The following is a 19,375-nucleotide window of genomic DNA, read 5'->3' on the forward strand; positions in this document are numbered from 1 at the left end:
GGCTGCTGTCCCGGCTGCCATGGGGGGAGGGGCTGGGGGGGGCAGGGCCTGTGCTGGGGCACCCAGCGAGCTCTGGGCGCTCTGTCCCTCCCTCCCTCAGGTGGTGGCTACAGCCCGACCCCCGGGGGCGACACTCAGGGGCTCCCCGGGAGCACTGGGTAAGAGCAGCAGAGCGTGCGGGCAGGGGGACCTCACCGAGTGACTCCCGTGGGCTCTCCTGGTGACAAGGACGAGGTCTTCCCGCCCAAGCCCTGTGCCCGCCACCCCCACCTGGCCCCACAGCTGCCTCTCCGAGCTCCGCCCTGCCCACCCCCGGGTGCTGCTGTGCCCCTGAGCGGGGCCGGGCCCCCTGTGCCCCACAGGCAGCCGCTTCGAGCGGGACTCCCTGTACCGCAGCTCCCTGACGCAGAGGAACCCCACCGGCAGGTCGGCCCCCGCCCGCCTCGGCTTCTCGGTAACGCCCCTTGGGACCCTCGGGACTGCGGGACGGGCTGATGCACAGCGGGCCGACAGGCACACGGGCAGCTGCGGGCACCACCCAGCCTGCAGCCCCGGGACCCGCCACCCGCTCTCAAGCACATGTGCCTGAGCTCACTCACCTGTGCACGTGTGTCTGCTCCCTCACCTGTGCACGTGTGTCTGCTCGCTCACCTGTGCACGTGTGTCTGCTCGCTCACCTGTGCACGTGTGTCTGCTCCCTCATCTGTGCACGTGTATCTGCTCCCTCACCTGTGCACGTGTGTGTTGCTCGCTCACCTGTGCATGTGTTTGCTTGTTCACCTGTGCATGTGTGTCTGCTCGCTCACCTGTGCATGTGTCTACACTTGCTCAGCTGTGCACATGTCTGCATTTCTCACCTGCGCACGTGTGCCTGAGCTCGCTGACCAGTGCACGTGTCTGTGTGTCTCACCTGTGCACGTGTGCCTGAGCTCGCTGACCTGTGCACGTGTCTGTGTCTCACCTGTGCACGTGTGCCTGAGCTCGCTGACCTGCGCACGTGTGTCTGTGTGTCTCACCTGCGCACGTGTGCCTGAGCTCGCTGACCTGCGCACGTGTGTCTGTGTGTCTCACCTGCGCACGTGTGCCTGAGCTCGCTGACCTGCGCACGTGTGTCTGTGTGTCTCACCTGCGCACGTGTGCCTGAGCTCGCTGACCTGCGCACGTGTGTCTGTGTGTCTCACCTGCGCACGTGTGCCTGAGCTCGCTGACCTGCGCACGTGTGTCTGTGTGTCTCACCTGCGCACGTGTGCCTGAGCTCGCTGACCTGTGCACGTGTCTGTGTGTCTCACCTTGCACGTGTGCCTGAGCTCGCTGACCTGTGCACGTGTGTCTGTGTGCTGTGCCTTGCAGAAACCCGTGATGACCCACCGGCCCTAGAGGGGTGGAGCAGGACAGAGCCACGCCCCTGCCTCCCTCCGTGCGTCCCATCCCTCCACCTGGCCTGCGTTTTCCTCACCCACTGTCCAGCAGAGAACCAAGACCCCCGTCCTAGGGGAGCCCTGTCGGTGGCCGCTGTCCCCTGTGCTCTCTGCGCTCCCCGGCTGCCCGCTTCTCTCAGGGGATGCTGGTGGATGCCGCGAAGCACAGGGCCTCCGTCCACACCCTCAGTTCACCCTCCGCCCTCTTCCCGCTGCTTTCCCGCCAGGTGGGCACTCCCGAGGGTCTTCCAGGAAGCAGGCAGCGGTGAGGGACCCCAACCCCACTCACCTGCTTGCAAGCCAAGAGAGGCGGCCGTGAGTGGCAGGGCCTGGGGTCTTGGCTCGGCCTGGAGGTGACCAGTGCTGCCGGCCCAGGCTGGCACAGGCCACTGCGTGTCCCAGCACCTCCCACGCCTGGATTCTTTCCAGTTTGTGGTCTCCCTGAGGCCCCCGCAGGGACAGCTGGACCCCCGGGAGTGAATCTGAGCCCCCTGCAGACCTCAGCCCCGAGCCAAGGCCGCCCCCAGCCAACGGGGACTTCCTGCTGAGCCCCGCGACCACCCAATGGTGGCCGGGGCCCCTCGATCCCAGTGTTTGTCCAAATGAAGCACGAGCAGCCCGGCACGGCCCCGCCCCTCGCCCCTCCTCCCGTCATTCGCCCCGCCCCTCGCCCCGCCTCCTGTCCTCCCCGCCCCCCGCCCCGCCCGACCCTGGCCTTTGCCCCTCGCAAATGCGGCTTCCAGAGGCCCAGGCTCCCAGCGCACACAAACGGATTAAAATCTTCCCTCGAGGCAACAGAGCCACTTCCACCCTCCTCATTCCTGGGGTCACCTGCTGCAGGACTCCCCAGGACCGTCCCCAGGACCGTCCCCACGGGGGGCGCTTCCAGGCGCCTGGGGCCTCCTGGCCACCTTCTGTCTCCCGCTGCCCACTGCAACCGCAGGGCCCCAAGGCGGGGACACAGGGCACGGGAACACGGAAGCACGGGACATGGGGACATGGGACATGGGGACACAGGGGCACGGGGACATGGGACACAGGGCACGGAACACGGGGGCAAGGGACACAAAGGCATGGGGACATGGGACACAGGAGCACAGGGGCACGGGGGCATGGAGACACGGGACACGGGGACACAGGGCAAGGGGACACGGGGGCACGGTGCACGGGGACATGGTGCTCTCACTCGCCCTCCCGGGCCCTGCCCCAGGCCGCACAGTCAGATCTGTCGGCTCACACCTGCACTCACGCACCCACTCACCCACCCCTGCTCATTCATTCACTCACTGCTCCCTCCTTTCAGTCCTCATTCATTCACACATTCATTCGCTTTCCTCCTTCATCCGTTCTCTCATCACGCGTTCACTCTTGCATCTGCCGTGGGTTCCCGGCTGACTCCGCTCGGACGGGCTCACGGGCGCCCACAGGAGGCCGAGATCCATCCACCTCAGCTGCCCAAGCCTCACCCACGACCTGAGCTCACGCCCGCGGCTGCCCCCCCGCCCCCCGGCGGTTCCCATGGCACTGACCCCCTGGGGCACCCGGCTCCCGACCTCAGGGCAGGGCTCTGCGCCTCTCGAGGGGGACTTGCCAAGCAGCTGCAGTCCCTGACCTGGACCCCTCCCCAAGGCCCACCCGGACCCCCCTGCCCCAGAACCCCTCCCTGAAGCTCACCGCCTACACACAAGCACCCAAGAGCCAGCACATGAGACCCCTGCCAGCCAGCACCCCCAGGGACCCCCAGGGACATCACACCCCCGGATCTCGGAAGGGCCCCCCAGCATTCCAGAGAGGGACGGGGAGGGGGCCAGCCATCCTCGGCGCCTTGGGATGACAGGGCGGGGCGGCCGCCCTTCTTGCCCCTCCACCCTGACCCTGAGCCTCAGGCCAGGGGTAGAGTCTCCCCACCGTATGTGCACACGTGTGCCGTGCTCGAGTGGAACCACAGTTACTGTACACACATGTGTATGGGCCTGCACACATACGCACAATCCAGCACACCCGTATGGGCCTGCACGCATGCATGCCATCCAGCACACATGTGTATGGTCTAAAGGAACACACATGGTGTATACCCACACACACATGTATGGCCAAAACATCATACGTGTTGAGTGTGTGTGCACAGGTCTAATCCTGCACACGCGTACAGCACACGCACGCACACACAGCACAGGTGAGACACGGCGAGCCCTGGTCGCGGCCACCAGCTCCTCCTTTGGGGGTGCGGGGCTGGGCACATGGGCCCGTCGGACGTCAGCCCGTGGCCGCCCTAGTGCCCGGGGCCAGCGGAGGCAGCTAATGCAGCTCGAGCCCAGCCACAATGAAATTATGTCGCCCGGGAAGGGACAGTCCCGGGCTGATGAGAGTTTCCGTGCGGAATGGGAGAAAGGCAAGAAAAAAGATCGTCTCCTGGCCTGACCCGGGAGGGGGCGCACGGGGCGGGGTCTGCGTCATTCCCTCTATAAAAGGACGCGCCGAAAGTCTGGGTCACCTCCGCTCCAGACGGCCTTGCACCCCAAGGCTCAGGGTGAGTGACAGGGTACCGGGGCCGCGAGCCGGGGAAGAGGGGGCCGGGGAGTCCTGCAGCTGGGGGCCGGGGAGTCCAGCAGCTGGGGGCCGGGGTGTCCTGCAGCTGGGGGCCGGGGTGTCCTGCAGCTGGAGGCTGGGGTGTCCAGCAGCTGGGGGCCGGAGAGTCCAGCAGCTGGGGGCCGGGGTGTCCAGCAGCTGGGGGCCGGGTTGTCCAGGAGCTGGGGGCCGGGGAGTCCAGGGGCTGGGGGCCGGGGTGTCCAGGGGCTGGGGGCCAGGGAGTCCAGGGGCTGGGGGCCGGGGAGTCCAGGGGCTGGGTGCTGGCCTCTGTCCCTCCCCAGGCGTGGGCTGGACACCTGAGCTGACCAGGCAGATGGGTGGGGAAGCCCCAGGGGTCTGAGTGCAGGCCTGCCCCCACCCTGGGCACTGCCCTTTTCTCCGGTCTCTGCCCATCCCCTGGAGGACGAGTCAGTGCCCCACTGGACTGAGTCAGCCCCACTGGCAGGTGCGGAGGTCACCCTCCCCCACTCTCCCTCCCCCACTCTCTCTCCCCTTCCCCCTTTTTCTCTCGTCCTCTCTTTCACTTCCCGTCCCCCCCACTCAGCAGTGCCTCCACCCCTGGTCCCCACACCGGCACCTGAGGCCAGAGGGCGCAGAGTGACCCCAGCGGGCGCAGCGCGGGCTCAACCGAGGCCGCCAGGGGCTCCCAGGAGACGACTCTGGCCCTGCGGGTCCCCGGGAGCTGCAGGTGCAGGCGGTGCCGGGCAGCTCTGCAGGGCCAGGGGAGGCTGCTCCTAGCAGGGACACGGCCCGGGGGTGGACAGAGTGGACCTGGGCATCAGGCACCCCAGCTCGCCCTGAGCCTGCCGCAGACTCAGCCCCCACATGCCTGCTGGCGCTGCACACAGACCGCTCACACGGGCACGCACATGTATGCACACGCATGCAAACCACAGCTCATGTGCACACACGCCAGGACAGTCACACGCACACTCACACTTCACACAAGCGCACACTTCCACAAGCACACATCTGTGTGCCTGGCCGGCCCGCCCACGCGCCCGGCACTCACGGGCTCTCTCCGTGTGCCCGGCCAGGCCGCCTCGTCCCGTGCCGAGCATGCAGGTGCCGCCGGCCGTGCTCCTCTGCCTGCTGCTGGGCCTGGCGCTGGGGGCAGCCGCCAGCCGGGGACCCCCGCGCTCCATGGAGATCCACGGTGAGTGCCGGTCCCTGGGGTGCCTCTGGGGCTGTCCCAGGGCCCCGCTGGCCCGCGCGGGGGGGGGGGGCGGGGGCTGGACACCAGAGCAGCGCGCCCGCCTCCTCCCTCCGCAGCCCCCGACATCGACGTCGCCTGGTACAGGGGCCGGGGGATCCGGCCCGTGGGACGCTTCGGCCGCAGGAGAGACGCCCCGGGCCGCAGCCCCCCGCTGGCACCGCAGAGAAGATGGGTCACCCCTGGCCTGGAGCGGGGGCAGCACGGCCCCCTAGGGTGCTGAGAGCCCACGCCCTGCCCTGCTCCCCGCCCCAATAAAGCAGCTGCCTCTCAGGGGCGCGTGTGTGTCTGTCTGCCTGCATCTGTGTGCGTGTCTCTGTGCATGAGCACCCGCGTGTGTCTGTGTGCATGTGTGTGCCTGTTTGTGTGCATCTGTGCCGTGTGTGCGTGTCCGTGTCCATGTGTATGTGTGTGAACCTGTCCGTGTGTGTGGTGTGTGCGTGTTCATATGTCCCTGTGCATACACATAAACGCTCGCCTATGCTTGCACACCGTGTTAACATATGCCCACACCGGTACACGTACATGCGCACCCCAAGGTGGAGGGTCTGAGAAACGGCATCGGGGAATGGAAGTCATGATTGCTGGAGACAGACAGGAGGACGCGCTGGGCAGCTGGGGGGTCTGGCGCCACCTGGTGTCCAGGGCTGAGCTCAGCAGCCAGGCCCGCACCCTCTGGGCCGGGCGTGTGCAGACACGCTTCTTCAGTGCCCGGTGCCCCCTCAGGGCGCTGAGACCCCAGACTCACCCCTGCCTGAGAAGGGCCTCATGGGGCGGGCAGGGGGGTCACAAGCTGCCATGAGTCGGGACAGGTGCCCCGGGCTGGGGGGTGGACAGGGCTGCCCCCGGGCTCCCAGGGGGACACGTGCATTTCCGGGGTGACGCTCACCACAGGCCAGCGGCCGCGTGTGGGACGAGCTCAGAGTCCCCCCAGGCACCGGCGGTGGGTCCCGGAGGCAGCAGGGGGCCCGGGACAGTGGCCTCAGCGGAGGGCACAGGGCATGTCCACAGTGTGGCCTTGAGCTCCCCAGTCCCGGGGTCTGCAGGGCTGGGCAGGGCAGTGTCCAGAGCTGGCGCGGGGCGCCCTCCTAGGCTGGCGGGAGCCTTGGGGGCGCCGCGCCCCAGGAGAAGCCGGGGTTCTCGTCCACACAGAGCCGGGTGCCGGGGGCCCAGGAGGCCGGGGGACAGGCAGGCTCCCCCTCTCAGGGCACTGTACTAGCGGGCGCAGCACTGCCGGGCAGGGCGTCCGTCCAGGGGCAGCTGCGTCCCCCGGGGCCCCACGTCCTCCTTCCGCGGCTCCCTCCGTAGCAGCTCCTGTGCTGTGGGGCGGCGCTTCAGGGAGAGAAGCCCCCGCTCCGCCCCAGGACCCCTCACCCCACGGGAAGGGCCGGGACCCCCTCACCCCCGCAGGAAGGGCAGGGACCCTTCACTCCTGCTCTGCCCTGGGACCCCTCACCCTGCAGGAAGGGCCTGGACCCCCTCACCCCCACAGGAAGGGCCAGGGACCCCTCACCCCGCGGGAAGGGCCAGGACCCCCTCACCCCCGCAGGAAGGGCCAGGACCCCCTCACCCCTGCAGGAAGGGCCAGGGACCCCTCACCCTGCAGGAAGGGCCGGGACCCCTCACCCCCGCAGGAAGGGCAGGGACCCTTCACCCCCGCTCTGCCCTGGGACCCCTCACCCCGCAGGAAGGGCCTGGACCCCCTCACCCCCGCAGGAAGGGCCGGGACCCCCTCACCCCCGCAGGAAGGGCCGGGACCCCTCACCCCGCAGGAAGGGCCGGGACCCCTCACCCCGCAGGAAGGGCCGTGGACCCCTCACCCCCACGGGAAGGGCCAGGGACCCCTCACCCCCACAGGAAGGGCCGGGACCCCACTCACCCACGGCGCTGAAGAGCTCGGTGACGCCGTCGCCCCGCAGGGCCGAGGCCTCGGTGAACAGCAGCCCCTGGCTCTCGGCCAGCTCCTTCCCCTCCTGCAGGGCCGCGTCCCTCACCAGTGCCCCCAGCACGGCCCCTCCCCCCGCCCACGCCGGGGCTGGGGTCGCGGGCAGGTTCCCTACACTTCGCAGCCCACTGGGCTGAAGTGACCGTGGCCTCTGAGCGGGACCCCCAGAGGCAGCCGCCCGCCCCCAAGCCCAAGCCCTCTCCTGTTCCCGCCCTGCGGGGCTGGCAAGGAGAGACAGAGGCCCTGGGCCCGGGCCCTGAGCTCGCCTCTAAATGCTCCTCCGCCCCCGCCTGCACCCCCTTCTCCGCCCTCAGCCCCCGAATCCTGAGTTCCTGCAGCTTCTGCTCAGTTCCCCACACAGGCACACAGACACACCCTCTTGTACACACACACCTACACACACCTACACTCACACACACCCACACTACACACACCTACAATCATACACTCACACCTACAAACCACCAACACACACCTACACTCACCTACACACACCTACATACACCTACACACACTTACACATCACCCACACACACTACACACACCTACACACACCTACACATCTCCCACACACACCTATACACACCTACACACACCTACACACCTACACTCACATACCTACACACACCTACACATCATCCACACACACCTACACACACCTATACACACCTACACACCTTCACATCACTCACACACCTATACACAACTACATTCACCTACACACACTTACACACACCTACACTCACACACACCTACACTCATATACTCACACCTACAAACCACCCCCATACACCTACATTCACCTACACTCACACATCTACACACACCCACACTCACCTACACACACACACACTCATCTACACATACCTACACTCACACACACCTACACACACTACACACCTACACTCACCTACATACACCTACACTCACACACTCACACCTACATACCACCCACACACACACCTACACTCATACACACTACACACTACACACACCTACACTCACACACAAACCTGCACATCACCCACACACAGCTACACACTCACCTACACTCACTACACTCGCCTACACACACCCCTACACACTCACATCTACACTCAGCCTGCACTCCCCACACCCCTACACTCCTTTTCTACACTCCTGCACGCTGGGCCGCGAGCCCCTCTCAGAGCGACTGAGGTGCCAGCACCCACGGATGCCTGCGGGCCGCCCACCCCTGGGCCCGCCCGGACCCTCCCTCGGGTGGAGCGTGCGTGGTGCGTCCACACAGGGAGGAGGCGCCGGCGGAGCCCACCTGCACGGCCACCTCCCGCTCCGGGCCGAGGTCAGCCTTGTTGCCCACCAGCATGGCCAGCACGTCGTGGGGGCCACTCTCCCGCCGCAGCTCCTGCAGCCAGCGCTGGGCCTGCTCCAGGGAGTCCTGGGGGCAGCGCGGGGTCAGGGGTCAGCCTGCTGCCCGCGGGCCGGGTGGGGCCGCCCGGGTGGGGACTGCGGCTGCGGGCAGGCCCGGTGTCCCCAGCATCTCCGACGTCCTTTCCTGCCGAGTGCACGGCTCCCTCCCGGGGACCCCAGGACCCCGTGGCTCATCCGGGAAGAGCTGGAGCCCCAAGTCCCAACCTCAGCACGGTGCCCGCACGCCAGCCCCGCGCCCACACCCTGTCCCGCACTGCTCCACCCTCTCCCAAGGCCGGTCTCTGCGGGAGCCTCCTCCTGGGAGCCCTCCCTGCTGCCTCCCGCGCCTCACCTTCCGGGTGATGTCATACACCAGCAGCGCCGCGTGGGCGCCCCGGAAGTACAGGCGGCAGACGCTGTGGTACTTCTCCTGGCCCGCCGTGTCCCAGATCTCCAGCCTGACGGCCTCCGCACCCACAACCAGCTCCTTGGTGAGGAAGGCGCCTGAGAGCGAGGCACAGGGGTCAGGGGGCCGCCTGCAGGGGCGTGGGGGCAGGGACCAGAGCCCAGGTCAGGATGTCAGGGCCAGGGGCCCATGGGGGCAGGACCACAGCACTCACGCAGGAACCCCAAGAAAATCAGACCGAGCTTCTGCCCAGGCCTGGCCCCACCCTCCCCCCCCCCCCGTGGCCCTGGCCCCGCCCTCCCCCCTGTGGCCCTGGCCCCGCTTCCCCCCCCGTGGCCCTGGCCCCGCCCTCCCCCCTGTGGCCCTGGCCCCGCCTCCCCCCCTGTGGCCCTGGCCCCGCCCTCCCCCCCCCGCTGTGGCCCTGGCCCCGCCCTCTCCCCATGTGGCCCTGGCCCCGCCCTCTCCCCATGTGGCCCTGGCCCCGCCCTCCCCCCCTGTGGCCCTGGCCCCGCCCTCCCCCCACCGCTGTGGCCCTGGCCCCGCCCTCTCCCCATGTGGCCCTGGCCCCGCCCTCTCCCCATGTGGCCCTGGCCCCGCCCTCTCCCCATGTGGCCCTGGCCCCGCCCTAACCCCATGTGGCCCTGGCCCCGCCCTCACCCCATGTGGCTCTGGTCCCGCCCTCACCCCATGTGGCCCTGGCCCCGCCCTCACCCCATGTGGCCCTGCGGCTCCATCACCGTAAACCTGACAGGAGGCCTAGTGGCGTCTCCAGTCGCAGACACTGGTTGGGCCCCAACACCCCGAGCCTGTGCACCGTGGAAGGCCCCGGACCCGAGGCCCCTCATGCCGGGATCACCACACACCAAAGCACGTGGACAGTGTGGGACGAGGGCGGACCTGGTGCTAGCCCTGGGCGGGGCTGGGCTGGGCGGGGCGGGGCCTGGGTGGAGCCGTGGGCAGGGGCTGGGCGGGGCCGTGGGGCAGGTGTGGGCGGGGTTGAGCGGGACGTGGGTGGCACTTGTGCAGGTGCCAGGGAGCAGGGCCGTCGCCAGGGCACGGTCACACCCGGCAGACGTGCCGTGTCCGGCCTGGCCGCGCTGCCCGCCAGCCCCTCCAGCGCCGCGGAGACCGGGCCGGCCGGACTCACAGCCCACGGTGGGCAGGACGCTGGGGAAGTCGTTCCTCACGTAGCGCAGCGCCAGGCTGGACTTGCCCACGGACTCGCTTCCCAGGAGCACCAGCTTGAAGATGTGGGGCCCGGCCGGCTGCCCCATGACCTGCGGGCGACAGCGGGGTCACCCCGGTCCGGAGCCTGCTCCACGCACACCTTCTCCTCGTGGGGGCCGGGCCAGGCACCAGCCCTTCTCGGTGCTGCCCGGCCCAGACACGCTTGAAGCAGCAGTGCCTGGGCCGAGAGGGAAACAGTGCTCCAGGAGCACCCGAGCCCCGGGCCAGAGTCTGCGTCCAGCACTGGCCGGGGACTCAGGGGAAGAAGTTTACAGTCCCAGTCTAAATCAGCAACTGAGCTAAGTACCCACAGAGCTACAGAGCTAAGTACCCACTGAGCTAAGTACTCACAGAGCTAGATACCCACAGAGTTAGGTGCCCACAGAGCTAAGTACCCAAAGAGCTAGGTACCCATGGAGCTAAGAACCCACAGACCTAAATACCCACAGAGCTAGGTACCCACAGAGTTAAGTACTCACAAAGCTAGTGACCCACAAAGTTAAGTACCCATAGAACTAGAGCTAAGTACCCACAGAGCTAGGTACCCACAGAGCTAGATGCCAACAGAGCTAGATATTCACCCCAGACTAAGTACCCAAGAGCTAAGTGCCCCGAGTTAAGTACCCATGTAACTAAGTACCCACAGAGCTAGGTGTCCACAGAGTTAGGTACCCACAGAGCTAAGTACCCGCAGAGTTAGGTGCCCCCAGAGCTAAGTACCAACAGAGCAGGTACCCATGGAGCTAAGAGAGGAAAGAGGGACAGGAGGACAGGAGGGAGGGAGGAATGAATGGGTGGCTGGATGGATGACGGGTGGCGGATGGAGGAGGAATGGGGGATGAACGGATGGGTGCATCCATGACCTGTGGGGATGGAGAGGAGAGACGACGGACGGGACAGAGAGAGGATGGAGGGTGCGTGGGGGATGGATTGATGGATAAGAACAGGGGAGAGCGGATGAAGGAAGGCGGGCAGGTTGGGTGGGGAGTGGATGGACCCAGGATGGAGGAAAGGATGATGAGTGACAGGTGGAGGAAGGAAGGACGGAACGGACGAGGTGTGGGTGGGCGGATGCACGATGCACAGGGACTAGAGGGAGGATGAAGGGTGGGTCCGTGGGCGAGAAACAGATGGAGGCAGAGAGGATGAAGGAAGGTGGGCGGGTTGGGTGGGGGGTGGACGGACAGATAAGTAGGGGTGGAGGAGGGAGGGTGAGGGGCAGACGGGTGAGGGAGAAAGGCTGCTGCTGAGTAGGAGGAGTGGGACACGAAAGGGTTAGATTAGGGTTAGGGTTAGGGTGGACCAAGGGGGGATTTAGACATCGCTGCTTTGAAACACAAAAGCGTCTGGGACCCCCGGTGCCCTCGCTCTCCCTCAGTCCCTGGGGCAGCCCCTCCCCGGCTGGGATTCCCCGCTGGGCGGCTGAGGGGGGCCAGGGCGCAGGGCGGGGAGGCGTGGCCTTGCACCACCCACCCAGGCGCCGTCCCTGGCAGCACGTGTGGCCAACGGGAGTGCCCTCTGAGCACTGCGGGCGTGGGCCCCGCCCCGTGGAAGAACGGACCCTTGGAGCTCTCTGCACTGCCCCTGCGACTGTCTGGTGTGTGTCTAAGGCCCCTGCCCTCTCCAAACTATTCCTGAGCCTCTAGGAGCCCAGGGTGAGGGTCCTGCCCACTCGAGCCCCCTGCTGCTCGCCCTCAGGCTCTGCCCGGGAGCAGCAAACCTTAGCCCAGAGCCTGCTGGACGGAGCACAGGCGGGGGGATGGAGAGCGCCCAGCGGCGTCCTGGCGAAACCTCTCTCCCCACTGGACCCAGGACAGCCTCACGCCCACCCACATCCAGGAGGGGTCCCAGGACTCCCCGAGGCTGGGCCACGCCCTGCACGGCAGGAAAGAACAGAGAGGGACCCGTGTCCACACCCAGGAGACCCCCCCCCCTGCTCTCGGCTGGCTGGGCGGGGCCGGGGCCACCTCCCGGGGGACACGCCTCTGCAGCCCATCAGCACCCCTTGCTCCCTCAGCTCTGCCCTCTGTGCTCGGAGGGAGCTCCGTGCTGAGGGCACAGGTGGGAGATTTGGGGGCACATCAGAGGCGGCCCTTCTCAGGGCCCCGCCCTCGCCCGGGGGCCAACATAGCAGGGTCCCCGCGAGCCTCAGCTGGTGGTCAGGGCGTACACACCTGCCCCCCGCCACCCGCCCAGGTCTCCCTCGGGCATCTGAGTCAGCTGAGACAGTCCTGGGGGCACCTCCTCCCACCATCTCTCCCAGGGCCCAGACAGACCCCCCAGGCCCCAGGAAAGCGGCTCCTTCCAGAAGCTTCCCGGCCACAGGGTCCCAAGAAGGAATCCCAGGTGTCCATCCTCACTGTGCCCTCTGGGTCACGGGCACACACATACATGTGCACAGACATGGACACACAAACACATAGAGTCACAAACACAGCATGCAGGCACATGGACACACACAGGCATGGACACACAGAGGTATTCCTGACACACACACACAGACACATGGCCATGGACACACAGACATGCTCAGACGTGAATACACACACACACACACACACACGAAGACACTCATGTAGATGTAAACACACAGAGTGTCTGGACACTCACAGACACACACACAGACACACACAAAGACACACACAGACACTCACAGACACACAGACACACAAGGAGACTCACGTAGATGCAAACACACACAGACACTCACAGACAAGCAGGCAGACACACACGCAGCTACACACAGGTACACACGGAGACACCCACACAGCTGTAAACACACAGACACACAGACACACTCATGGACAAGCAGGCAGACACACACAGCTACACACGGACGCACACGGAGACACTCACGTAGCTGCAAGCACACAGACACACCGTGTGCTGTGTGTGTGACTCACCTGTCCCCAGGCTGGTGGCCCTGCAGTCTCTATGTCCTGGTGCTTCCTGCACGGCCGCGGGCTGTGGCTGCAGGCACGGGTGGAGGCGGGGCTGCCCGTCCCCGGTCAGGCTGGGGACAAGGTCCAGCAGGTCACGTGGCCCAGTGGGGCCACCCCGAGAGTGTCCTGGAGCTGGGTCCCCCCCTTGGAGTCCCCCGCTGGCCCCGCTGTGTTGGCTGCAGGCTCGGGGGTCATCGGAAGTAGCTGCTCCAGGATCCAGTCCTGCCCCCAGCCTGCCCTGCCGCCAGGGCCCCGGGCCAGGCCACCCGGGGGTGGACTTCCCACTGACCTTCGACCCCAGGACTTCCCACTGACCTTCGACCCCAGGACTTCCCACTGAGCTTTGACCCCCCCCACCCAGGACAGGCGGCCAGGGGAGGCGGGACTTCCTGCTTGCTCCCTCTGCTCACACCCAGGGCGCCCAGGGCCCGGCTAGCCCAGGTGGGCACAGCCTCGTGACGGACTCGCCAGGCGTGAGTGACCGGCTCTGTTGGGGACACTGCACGTGAGGGGTCTCCCAGAAGCCTGGCCTGGGCCGGGAGCCCCAGCCAGCAGAGTTCCCTACCCTCGGGCTCTGAACTGGGACGGGGTGACCCGGGTGCCCCCAGGCAGCTGTGGGGTCCCACCTCCTGGGGCTCGCTGTGTTCCTCCCCCACCTGCCCCCACGAGGAGCCAGGGCCGGGGTGGGCTTCACTGCTTGCCTGTGGCCCGGCTGGGTCCGGTTCTGACCCTGAACGGTTCTGGGGTGCAGCCACCTCGGCCCTCTGAGCTGACTGACCTCAGGCCCTGACCCTGGGGGTCTGCGGACCCGGCCCCCCACCCTCTCCGCTCACCAGACCCCAGGACTGGAGTGGGGGCTCACAAAGTTTCTGGGTAGGCTGAGGGGCGGGAACACTGAGCAGGGGGTTTCCAGAGCGGAGCTGGGGCCCCCGGGACGCCCACCACCCCCCAGAAGGCAGAGGGCCTCGGGGAAGGGAGGCGTCTGCCACTCTGTGAGGCAGTGCCCTGACGTGCCCGGCCAGCGGGCAGCGAGCAGGACGGCAGAAGAGGCCACGGGGAGCCAGAGGCCAGGGCAGGACACGGGGTGCAGGGACGGCGGCTGCAGAGACCGGCCAGCAGGCAGAGACAGGAAGTTGGGGGGGCACCCCCAAGTCAGGGCACAGCCACCGGGCGCACAGGGCACACGGCGGGAGCAGAGCCCCCCGCAGCCCGCAGTAGGGCGGCAGGACTGACACACCCTCGGGGTCCACTCAGGGACCAAAGCAAAGGACAAGGACAGACGTTCTGGGACCTGTGCCCTGGGCTGTGGAGTTAGGGTGGGGGCCCGGAGCAAGGGTGGGGGTCCCAGAGCTAGAGTGGGGGTCCCAGAACTAGGATGGGGACCCCAGAACTAGGGTGGGGGCCCGGAGCTAGGGTGAGGGTCCTGGACCTAGGATAGGGGTCCCAGAACCAGGGTGGGGGTCCCGGAGCTAGGATGGGGGTCCCAGAGCTAGGGTGGGGGTCCCAGAACTAGGGTGGGGGTCCCAGAGCTTCACACGGCCCAGTAGGTGGGACCCCGGAGCTAGGGGTGGGCTCAGAGTCCACGTAGCCCTCACGCCTGTCCCTTGCCCGAGCCTCAGCACGGCCCTGCCACCTGCCCGCCCTCTCCCAGGCCCAGGACCTGCCTGTGGGTCGGGCCTGTCGGGCAGCACCGGGCTGGACTCTCTGGAGCCAGACGTCCCCTCCACGCTCCCACCCTTGGCTGCCGTGGGACCCCGCTGTGCCGCCCTGCCCTCAGCTCTCAGGAGCCTGTCACTCGTCACATGCTCCAGCTTCCTGGTCTAGGCCAGCAGGAGAGGGACCTTCTAGAACTTTCCACAGCCCCTGACTAGGGCAGGCCCGCGTGCACCACTGCCTGCTCCTTGCCCCTGATCAGGGCAGGCCCACCCGGGTTCTCCTCGACTCAGTGGGGGCAGGACTGAGTCGCAGCCGCCCAGCCCCTTCCCCCTGTCACAGAGCAGTGCCCCGTGTCAGGGGTCAGCCGTGCGGCCCCAGCGCCGGGCACGCCCGTGGAGGGGACAGAGGCTGACCGGGAGCCTGACTATGGGAGGCGGGAGGCTCTGCTGGGCCGGGAGTGCCCGACGTTCTCCCCGGGCGTCTCCCGGGCCCCTCTGAGAAGACGTGGGTTTGGAGCTGGTCCCTCCGGCACTGGCTCTGGCCCTGCCGCCGTGGCCCTGGCCAGGGCACTGGCCGCCTCCCCCTCAGCGTGACCTTCGTCCCCTCCACCTGCCGGCCTGTCCCTTTCTGGGGCTTCAGGAGCCGCTTCCAGACTCAGTCCCACGTTCCCCGGGACCCCCAGAGGCACACAGCCCCCTCGGAGGGCAGACAGGTACCGACCTTCCAGAGTGTCGTATCCCTCAGGCGCGGGCGGGGCAGGTGCGGGCGGGCACCGAGGCCTGGGTGGAAAAGTCCGGGATCTCCGAGCCGCAGGCAGGCCGCTGGGGCTGGGCGCGGTGCATGGCCACTGGCCAGCCAAAGGAGGAACGGACGGGTGCCCGAGGGGCAGGACCCCGCGGCCACGCCCCGGGGAGCACCGAGGCGGCGAGAGGACACGTGTATGCACTCGGGGCAGAGACCAAGGAGAGCGAGCACAGGACAGGGAGCAATGCAGGGACGGGAGCTGGCTGTCGTTCCCGGGAGGTGAGCCGGACAGGGAGGTCATCGGCGGGCCGGGGCGGTGCCAGGATGGGCCCGGCAAGGTGTGCGCAGGTAAGGGGAGGCCTGGACATCTGTGCAATAAACTAACTTTCAGCCTCCGGTATTGCATGCCAATCCTTCATACAGTGCTCCGGAGCCCAAAGGGCGGGAGACCCGCTCTCGTGCCCCCAGTACCGGTTCCCACAAGAAAGACTTTCTAGTTCATTCCGGGAAGCCAGATAGGGACATAGCAAGATAAGGATGGAGCCAGATAAGGGTAAAGCAAGAAAGGAAGTTGGAGACCAACATCTCCCACAAACATGGGGGCAAAGTGCGCCCCGAAGTGTTAGTCCCTGGGGGGCTGGTGAGCTGGTGTGGGGGAGGGACAGGCCTGGCACGTGGTTGACCTGGGTTCAGTTCCCAGTACCCCATTTGGTCCTCTGGGCACTGCCAGGAGTGAGCCCTGGCACTGACAGGTGGCCCCATTATATATGCCCGAGTACACACACACACCAGTCTACATGTATAGACGCACGTGAATCCAACGCTGTATGAGAAAGAATTCTATACCCGTCCCAAACTGAATTCAGTTCAGGAGTGCAAGGTTGGTCCACTGCTCAAAAATCAGTTAATGTTGGGAGGGGCAGGAAAATAGTCCTGTGGAGAGGGCGCTCGCCTTGAATGCACCAGACGTGGTTAGTGCCTCGGCATCCGGTCTGGTCTTCCGGGCAGAGCACCATCTTCAGTAATTCCTGAGTGCAGGAGCAGAAGTGACCCCTGAGCATCATTGGGTCTGACCCCAAAGCTAAAAAAAAAAAAAAGAGAGAGAGAGAAAAAATTTAGAAAAAATAGTTTCTATAATTTACCACATGAAGAGGCTAAAAAAGAAAATTATATGATTATATCAACAGAAGAAGTGAAATCACTGAATACCTGATAATTATTTTTAAATAAATCTCTGGGCTGGAGCGATAGCACAGCGGGTAGGGCGTTTGCCTTGCAGTGGCCGACCCGGGTTCAATTCCTCCATCCCTCTCGGAGAGTCCGGCAAGCTACCGAGAGTATCCCACCCACACAGCAGAGCCTGGCAAGCACGCAGGAATGCAGCTCTGGGGGCCAGCAGGGGGCCGGGCAGGGGTGCGGGCTGGGGGTCAGGGCATCCCACGGAAATGGGAAGGGGTGATCCAGAGGTGGGTGAAGGGCCTGCCCACAGCGGTCAGCCTCCCCTCAGGCCCCTAGGAGTGGCCACAGGCTAACTCCCCCGTCATGTTCCTCTCCGCTGGCCTGTCAGAAGCGGCTCCTGAGCACAGGGGGGCTCAGACATGGGGAGGGGCTCTGGGTGGGGCTCTGCTGGGGGCCACAGGTGGCAGGTGGGGGTTAGAGGGGCGGGTGGGGGTCAAAGGGGCAGGTGGGGGATAGAGGGGGCAGGTGGGGGCTAGAGCAGGTGCCGTGGGTAAGAGAAGACGCTATGAGGAGGGAGACAGAGTGACCACCAGGATGGCTGACCAGAGGGGCGTGGCAGGGCACACACATGAATGCACAAGCACACACACATGTATACATGCATGCACATACGCACTTACACATGCACACACAAACACACATACACACATGCACGCACACACGCATGACCTCCCTGTGCACTGCTGAGGAATCCAGCCACAGTGGGGGACCGCACATGCAGGGCCCTGCCTAGGGGGCACTGGGGGGTCCCGGGCCCGAAGTGTGTTTCCTCAGCGTTGTGGCAGGCGGGGGTCGTGCTCGAGGAGAAACCGTGGGACACAGGTGCAGGGCTGCGCTTCCCCCCTGCTCGGGGGATGGTCAGTGCTCCCACACCCACGTCACAGTGCTCCAGACCCGCATGACAGTGCTCCCAGACCCGTGTCACAGACGGGGCTCCCTGTCTCCCGCAGTACTGGGCACCTACAGCTGGATTCCTTGCTCGTGCCCCAAACCGACAGCGCTGGGCTCTGGCTGACACTCCCCAGGGCTGTGTCTGGTGTCAGGAGGGACGGGCCAGGAGCTGGCTGGGGCAGGGGCGCTGCCCAAGCCCGAGCGGGCAGCCTCCTTCGGGCCCTAGGCTGGTGGGGGCGGCATGGGGGTCTGGCTCCCTGGGAGGCCTGGTTCTGGGGGTGAGGGCAGAGGTGAGGCCACAGGGCTCTGAGTCCTGGGCTGGACACGTGGCTATGGGCGCAGCCCTGGCTGGGGCATGAGTCTGTGTCCTGCACTTGGAGCGTGTGGTTCCTGCACCTTTGGGAGGAGGCTGGGGTAGCTTCTAGAATGGCAGCTACCCACCACGTACTCGAATGCATACGTGTACATACGCATGCACGCACATGCCCATAGGTGCACAGTGCGTATGCATGCATGTGCCGTCCTCTGCTGTGGCTGGATTCCTCAGCAGTGCACAGGGAGGTCATGCGTGTGTGCGTGCATGTGTGCGTGTGTGTGAGTGTTGAGTGCGTATGTGCACACATGTATACATATGTGTGCATGTGCATTCATATGTGTGCTTGCATGTGTGCGTGTATGTGCATGTACGTGCATGTGTGTGCGCATGTGTGCGTGCATGCATGCGTGTGCATGTGTGCGTGTGCATGCGTGTGTGCATGTGTGTCTCTGGGGGTCAGGGCCTGGGCAGCAGATGCAGGAGAGAACAGTGTGACCATTTCTTTCCTGCTGGGCTGGGCGCTGAGTGGCCCGCGTGGTGCCCAGTCCCGGACAGGCAGTATGAGATCCCATGATTCGGAGGATTTTTTTTTAGAAAGTCTCACTTTTAAGTGAATTGCTTCTGGATTTGATCACCACCCGGATGCCAGAAGGACAAAGGCAAACGCTGAACTTCCCCTTAACCAGCAGGACTCGTTCCAGCCGCTCAGAGTCCGGCACGATCGCTGCGAGATGCGCTGTGCAAGGCAGTTTCCCCAGCGCCAGCCGGCCGGCCCCTGCCCCCACTCCCGCACCCGGGCCCGGCCGGAAGCAAGTGGGACCCTGGGCCGAGCCCAGCCTCGCCCGGCTGCGGCGTGAGGAGGAAGGTCCCAGTACCTAGGGGTGGCGCCCGGCTGCGGCCCAGCAGAGATGGACGTGGGCGGGGCGGGTGCTCAGCCCAGGGTCTGGCGGCCGCGAAGGCATTGCTTCCCCGGCCTCCCGGGCGGTCAGAGCAGAGCGGGCTCAGGGCCAGCCGGGCCAGCGGGGCCAAGGGTCAAGCCGGCATCTGGGCAGAGGCACTGGCTCTGGGCGGCTGCGTCCAGGCCGGGGGCCCGAGGTGAGGCCGGGACCTCCTGAGCCTCTGCCCAGCAGGGCTGGTGTGGCCTGAGGAGCCAGACACCAGCCCCCGCCCGGCCCAGGACCCGCCAGTCTCAGCTTCCTCCCGGGGTGGGGGCAGCCACGAGACAAAGGAGAGGGAGGGGTGCAGCCAGACAGCCCGGGGTGCCTTGTGCAGGGGTGGGGGTGGGGGGTGGAGTGGGGGTCTTGAGCCTGTGTGACGGCCCCGGGGTGAGCACGGTCCGGGAGCAGCTCGGAGCCAGGGGCTCGCAGGCCAGGACGCCAGCGTGTCCGCGCGAAGGT

General features: G+C 66.2%; 2 protein-coding genes across 2 annotated transcripts; one reads left to right on the forward strand and one right to left on the reverse strand.

Annotated features, from left to right (window-relative positions):
- Positions 1 to 109: 109 nt before the first annotated feature.
- Positions 110 to 5,443, forward strand: PRLH (prolactin releasing hormone). The gene is made up of 5 exons (XM_055121291.1): positions 110 to 158; positions 363 to 454; positions 1,351 to 1,645; positions 5,045 to 5,163; positions 5,280 to 5,443. The coding sequence occupies exons 3-5, from the start codon at positions 1,572 to 1,574 to the stop codon at positions 5,441 to 5,443; spliced, it is 357 nt and encodes a 118-aa protein (XP_054977266.1). The 5' UTR covers positions 110 to 158; positions 363 to 454; positions 1,351 to 1,571.
- Positions 5,444 to 6,435: 992 nt separating this feature from the next.
- Positions 6,436 to 16,416, reverse strand: RAB17 (RAB17, member RAS oncogene family). Its single transcript, XM_055121292.1, has 7 exons — positions 16,379 to 16,416; positions 13,094 to 13,203; positions 10,111 to 10,240; positions 8,910 to 9,061; positions 8,460 to 8,585; positions 7,100 to 7,193; positions 6,436 to 6,539 (listed from the first exon to the last, which is right to left on the reverse strand). The coding sequence occupies exons 3-7, from the start codon at positions 10,235 to 10,237 to the stop codon at positions 6,436 to 6,438; spliced, it is 603 nt and encodes a 200-aa protein (XP_054977267.1). The 5' UTR covers positions 10,238 to 10,240; positions 13,094 to 13,203; positions 16,379 to 16,416.
- Positions 16,417 to 19,375: the final 2,959 nt, after the last annotated feature.

This window comes from Sorex araneus, chromosome X, assembly GCF_027595985.1.
Source record: "Sorex araneus isolate mSorAra2 chromosome X, mSorAra2.pri, whole genome shotgun sequence".
Classification (NCBI taxonomy): Eukaryota; Metazoa; Chordata; class Mammalia; order Eulipotyphla; family Soricidae; genus Sorex; species Sorex araneus.

Excerpts from the sequence above, each read along its gene's own strand:
- PRLH (XM_055121291.1), top strand. The coding sequence starts at position 1,572 with ATGCCGCGAAGCACAGGGCCTCCGTCCACACCCTCAGTTCACCCTCCG. Across the intron at positions 1,646-5,044 it reads TCCCGCTGCTTTCCCGCCAG|GCCGCCTCGTCCCGTGCCGA; the intron begins GTGGGCACTCCC and ends GTGCCCGGCCAG. Across the intron at positions 5,164-5,279 it reads GCGCTCCATGGAGATCCACG|CCCCCGACATCGACGTCGCC; the intron begins GTGAGTGCCGGT and ends CTCCCTCCGCAG.
- RAB17 (XM_055121292.1), bottom strand. The coding sequence starts at position 10,237 with ATGGGGCAGCCGGCCGGGCCCCACATCTTCAAGCTGGTGCTCCTGGGA. Across the intron at positions 8,586-8,909 it reads TGTATGACATCACCCGGAAG|GACTCCCTGGAGCAGGCCCA; the intron begins GTGAGGCGCGGG and ends CGCTGCCCCCAG. Across the intron at positions 7,194-8,459 it reads AGCGGGAGGTGGCCGTGCAG|GAGGGGAAGGAGCTGGCCGA; the intron begins GTGGGCTCCGCC and ends GCGGCCCTGCAG.